The following is a 5698-nucleotide window of genomic DNA, read 5'->3' as shown; positions in this document are numbered from 1 at the left end:
GGAGGAGAAGAGGGAGGAGGAGGACAAGGAGAAGGAGGAGGACAAGGAGGAGAAGGAGGAGAAGGAAAAGGAGGAGAAGGAGGAGAAGGAGAAGGAGGAGGAGGAGAAGGAGGAGAAGGAGAAGGAGGAGAAGTGTTGTTTCTTTATGATTATTTTTCTTTCACTTAAAGAATTCAGTTCAGCTCTGACAGTTTAAAGAAACGCTCCCTAAAGTCTCTAAGGTCACAGTCTAGATGATGATGATGATGATGCTGCAGAGATGATGGCCACGCCCCCCCCAGGAGGCTTTAAATGGCCCCACGTCCCCTCCACAGAGAGACAACACAGAGTCACAGCGACAGGTGAGTCCCCCCTCTCTCTCTCTCTCTCTCTCTCTCTCTCTCTCTCTGTGAGAGTCTGGGTCTCTCGCCCTCTCTCTCTCTTTTATTATTTAATACCCTATAATTCATCTTGTTGGACTTTACTTACAGCGAATCATTCGGCTGGTTTCTTTTCGTTTGAAAAGTGTTAAATCTAAAAGGAAAGACTCGTTTTATACGAAACATCTGGATCAGGTGGGAGACAGATGTTCGGTGTCACAGCTGGGGCTGAAATATTGACGATAAAGAAGACAGATGATCCGATGATGTCCAATCAAACGCAGAGACAATCAACGCTTTGTACTTTTACAATCAGACTCTTGTCTTTGTTCACTTTGGAAATCTGTCCTCACACGCCATGTTGTAAATGTACACATGTTTTATTTTTACTGCAGTATTCTGGATCATTACTTCATGATTTCTTCTTGAACTTCTACTGTTCCATCCTTTAATCCTTTAAGTTCCTCTGCTTCAAAATGTTGCTTTAGTAAACGCACAGAAGGATCATCAGCAAAATGTACAGTGGTCACTTTGTGTCGAAGTGGCTCAGATAACAGGTGTGACGTTACGCTCGGCTCACCGGTTTCTCGGCTCACGAGAAAAGACGAGAGGATTTTAAACATTAAACACATTCTGGAGACATTTCTGCACCAGTTCATGGAGGAAATGTCTTTTTTTATGAAAACACAGCGAAACACAGGTGAAATTCAAAACCTAAAAATCTTACAAAACGTGTTTTCTTATTCTGCAAATAAGTCCTCAGTGTCCACCGTGTCCTCCGTGCCCTCATCCTCCTCACTGTCCTCATCCTCTTCAGTGTCCTCATCCTCCTTAGTGTCCTCATCCTCCTCCGTGCCCTCATCCTCCTCAGTGTCCTCCGTGTCCTCATCCTCCTCACTGTCCTCATCCTCTTCAGTGTCCTCATCCTCCTCAGTGTCCTCATCCTCCTCCGTGCCCTCATCCTCCTCAGTGTCCTCCGTGTCCTCATCCTCCTCACTGTCCTCATCCTCCTCACTGTCCTCATCCTCCTCCGTGCCCTCATCCTCCTCAGTGTCCTCCGTGTCCTCATCCTCCTCACTGTCCTCATCCTCCTCACTGTCCTCATCCTCCTCACTGTCCTCATCCTCCTCCGTGCCCTCATCCTCAGTGTCCTCCGTGTCCTCATCCTCCTCCGTGCCCTCATCCTCCTCAGTGTCCTCAGTGTCCTCCTCATTGTCCTCAGTGTCCTCAGTGTCCTCAGTGTCCTCATCCTCCTCAGTGTCCTCCTCATTGTCCTCAGTGTCCTCATCCTCCTCATTGTCCTCAGTGTCCTCATTGTCCTCAGTGTCCTCCGTGTCCTCATCCTCCTCAGTGTCCTCACTGTCCTCATTCTCCTCAGTGTCCTCATCCTCCTCAGTGTCCTCACTGTCCTCATCCTCCTCAGTGTCCTCAGTGTCCTCAGTGTCCTCCTCAATGTCCTCAGTGTCCACAGCGTCCTCATCCTCCTCACTGTCCTCATCCTCCTTAGTGTCCTCAGTGTCCACAGCGTCCTCAGCGTAAAGGACACCTGTGTATGTATCTGTAAAGGAACTACGTTCAGTACACGTTTCCTTCTGAAATGTACTGCAGTATAAGTATACAGTAACAGTGAAAGTACCTATACTTCAGTACAGCAGTCAGTAAATGTGCTGAGTTGAAGACAGCATGGCTCTGCACTGTGACTCAGATCAGAAAGATTTAATCCAGAATCCTGCAGCAGCGTGTGAACAGGTTTCCAGGTTTCCAGGTTTCCAGGTTTCCAGGTTTCCAGGTTTCCAGGTTTCCAGGCTGTAGGCTCCAGGCTCCAGGCTCCAGGCTCCTGGCTCCAGGTCACCTGCTGTGTTAGGAAGGCATTATCTCCCTCAGATGAACTCAGCCTTGTTTCTTCCTTTCAGAGCTCTTGGTGGAGACGCTGAGGATTGTGGGACTTGTGGTGCAGAATCTTCTTCTTCTTCTCCTCTGTGACGGCAGGATGTTGGGCTCGGTGCTGCTATGCTGTTGGTCCTTCAGCCTGCTCCGGCTCTCCTCCTCTCTGGTTCACGGAAACATCCATCTGGACGATGGTCCGGCCGCCGGCCGCCGCGCCGAGACCGCATACCTGTCTGACCTCGGTCAGTAAGCCCTGTCCAATCAGTGACGCACCACAGCAGGACTCAGAGAAAGAGGGAAAGTCTGATGACAGATCAGTCAGATATCAAGCTGAAGCACGAGGACACAGTGGAAACACATGAAACACTGCAGGTGTTGGATCAGTGTGCCGCACTGAGGAAACGCTGGGTGATTCTCACAGTTTGTTTCAGCAGGATGATCCTCTCAGGGTCGGTCCTGTTCTCCACTGGCTCCTGGTACTCCGGTAGTTAAAATCAACACGTGTGTACTTTAAATGATCAAATCAAAATATCAGGTCAGATCTGGTTCCAGTCACTGAAACAGGTTCAGTTACTCTGCAGTCCTGTTGGTCCACAGTGATCTCACAGTGTGATGAGGACTTTGTAGTCCAGCAGATAAGTTTATGATGAGTCTCGTGCAGCTTCACCGCAGGAGAGGATCTGAGTCACACCTGAGCAGGAAGACCTGGTGATGTTAACCCCAGCTGTGAGAACTGTGAGGACTAACTCCTACAGAAACTTCAAACATCAGGGACATCCTGTCTCAGAGTAATGTAGAGAACTAGTCCACTGCTGCAGCTCGTGTTCTGACAGGAACCAGGAAAAGAGATCACATTTCTCCTGTTTTAGCTTCTCTGCATTGGCTTCCAGTAAAATCCAGAATAGAATTTAAAATCATTCTTCTTACCTACAAAGCTCTTAATGGTCAGGCACCATCTTATCTTAAAGAGCTCATAGTACCTTACTACCCCACCAGAGCACTGCGCTCCCAGAATGCACCTGTGGTTCCTAGAGTCTCCAAAAGTAGACTAGGAGCCAGAGCGTTCAGCTATCAAGCTCCTCTCCTGTGGAACCAGGTTCCAGTTTGGGTTCAGGAGGCAGACACCATCTCCACATTTAAGAGTAGGCTTAAGACTTTCCTCTTTGATAAAGCTTATAGTTAGGGCTGGCTCAGGTGAGTCCTGAACTACAGTACATTCTACTGTGACTGTGTACTGTGTTTTTCCATGAGATGATTTTAATGCACGTGGTTCTTCTGATCTAACTGCTGTGGGTCGACTGAGAGGACTAACGTGGACTGGAAGGTGAAGGTCGGACCTGTATTTGCGCTGCAGATCTCTGAACGAGCGTTTGGCTTTTTGTTTCATCCTGAAGGCAGAAGGAGGGATGAAGGGGGACGACAGGTAACAGGTCTGCCTTCTGTCTTGTGTCCTGCAGAGAGAAGCCACGTCCCCGACGCCGACCTCCTACCTGTGGACTCAGTGGAGGATCACTTCCTGATGGACCCAGGGTCCTACGACGAGGTGGGTGTGGCTTATTCGCTGTTAAAGAGACAGTACGCTGCGTGATGACGTTTCTTCAGCTGTTACCGTGACTGGATCTGCTTCCTGTTTGTGTTCATCTACTTCCTGTTTTTCAGGACTCGTCCTTGCAGCTGCAGGGTCGGGCCATGCGCTCGCCTCGCCGCTGCATCCCCCACCAGCAGTCGTGTCTGGGTTACCCGCTGCCCTGCTGCGACCCCTGTGACACCTGCTACTGCCGCTTCTTCAACGCCATCTGCTACTGCCGCCGAGTCGGCCACGCCTGCCCTCCCAGGCGCACCTGATGCGTAGAAAGCGTGTTGATGCTCTTTCTGTTGCGTGTCGAACAAAATGTGCTGTTTGTGTAATAAACCACTAATTCAAAAAGATGTTAACGTGTTTCTTCATGAAGTTAAAATATGTGTTTTATACTTTTACCTTCCCGTCTTTATGCTAAGCTAGGCTAACACATCCTGCAGGGAGGTGTCTGTATGAGCCGGCTCCCATCTCTAGGATACAGGTATACAGGATGTTAATCATTCATTAACCATCCTGATCTAGTAGATTAGTGTTAGTTATATACAGATGTGTAGTATTCAGTATACAGGTACTTATTATATAGTATTATATATATTATATTATACTTAACCCTCAGTATGACAGAATATTTCAGTTCTGCAGATGAAGAATCTCAATAATCCGTGAATGATTCGTTCTTTGATTATTTTGTTTCAAAACCGAATCGTAAAAAAACAAAAAACAAGTTGTTTTCTGTTGTTTTAAAACCAAAACAGAAAATATCGATTTTGATATTTAATGTGTTGCTTTGTGTGTTGATAAACCTGCAGCAGATACACTTGAGCGATGTCATTAAGATGAGCCTCAACATCAACATAAGGCTCAATGTTCAAAAAGAAAGAAACAAGCTCGTGCTGAATGTGAACATTTCAGGCATTGTTTATTCCTGTCATTATTATTATATGCAGCCATTTTGCTACAATTAGAGTAGAGAAGACTCAACAGCTGCGGCAGCCTCTCTGCACTGTTTGGACCCGACCTTGGAAGAATTTAGAAAGTTGCCTCCAGCTGCAGTAGCACATGGATCATGCGTAAAATCCGGAGCCAGAGGGAACGACCACTGACTGTCCACTCCGCGGGTTCCACTGGCAACACAACCCATAGAAATACCATATTGACCCCCCAAAATATTACAAATCGTGTTTTCAGGGGAGCTCATGTCTTATTAAGAGGAGTCAAGCTCCCCATGGCTCCCCTGTAGTTTGGACCTGGTTGTAGGCTTGAGGGAAAAAAACCTTGATTAACATATTCGGGTATTTTCTTAGATCGCTCAAGTAACCAGCTGCTTCAGATCTGCCCAAAACAAATGCTGCCTGGATGCTGACGTCACTAGTTGACTGGAAGTGAGAGAAGAGTGTTTGAGTGGCAAAGCAACGCGCCTCAAAGAGGAGTTGTTTTTATTCCAGTGAGTTCGAACCCAGCTTCACAAAATCTTGCAAGAAAAGTGACCTACATGTTCTGTAATTTCTTTTTTGTATGTGGCTGTAATATACAATCATATTCGCCACAGTCACTGTGAGACACGATGCGACTTGAAAAGAAATAGCCTATATGATGTGGGTCTGGACGGAGGCAGACCACGTACAGCAGCCGGAGAACCAGTAGGGATACAACAGCGGTCACAGATAGAACAGAACGCAGCTGCTGTGTTTTTCCGTTTAAAACAGAAAACCCCAAAAACGACTTGTCGTTTGGGTTTTCTGTTTTGGTTTTGAAACTAAATAATCAAAGAACGAACACTACACGGGTTAATCTTCACATTCATTTCTTAGTTTCTGTAACAAATGATGAAGTGACTTGGCAGCGAGCGTCATGAACACACGACAAGGACCAG

At 47.1% G+C, this 5698-nt stretch overlaps 1 protein-coding gene across 1 annotated transcript; it reads left to right on the top strand.

Moving 5' to 3' along the window:
• The first annotated feature begins 2275 nt into the window (after positions 1-2275).
• On the top strand, positions 2276-4156 carry LOC119918846 (agouti-related protein-like). The gene is made up of 3 exons (XM_038739510.1): positions 2276-2488; positions 3704-3789; positions 3906-4156. Exons 1-3 carry the CDS (start codon positions 2350-2352, stop codon positions 4089-4091), a joined length of 411 nt encoding a protein of 136 aa, XP_038595438.1. The 5' UTR covers positions 2276-2349; the 3' UTR covers positions 4092-4156.
• Positions 4157-5698: the final 1542 nt, after the last annotated feature.

The sequence above is a fragment of the Micropterus salmoides genome, unplaced genomic scaffold (genome assembly GCF_014851395.1).
Source record: "Micropterus salmoides isolate LMB-PRFRI ecotype aquatic unplaced genomic scaffold, ASM1485139v1 Ms_hic_scaffold_2445, whole genome shotgun sequence".
NCBI classification, from domain to species: Eukaryota; Metazoa; Chordata; class Actinopteri; order Centrarchiformes; family Centrarchidae; genus Micropterus; species Micropterus salmoides.
The sequence above is the reverse complement of the archived record's forward strand: the minus strand, read 5'-3'. Positions and strand labels throughout refer to the sequence as shown.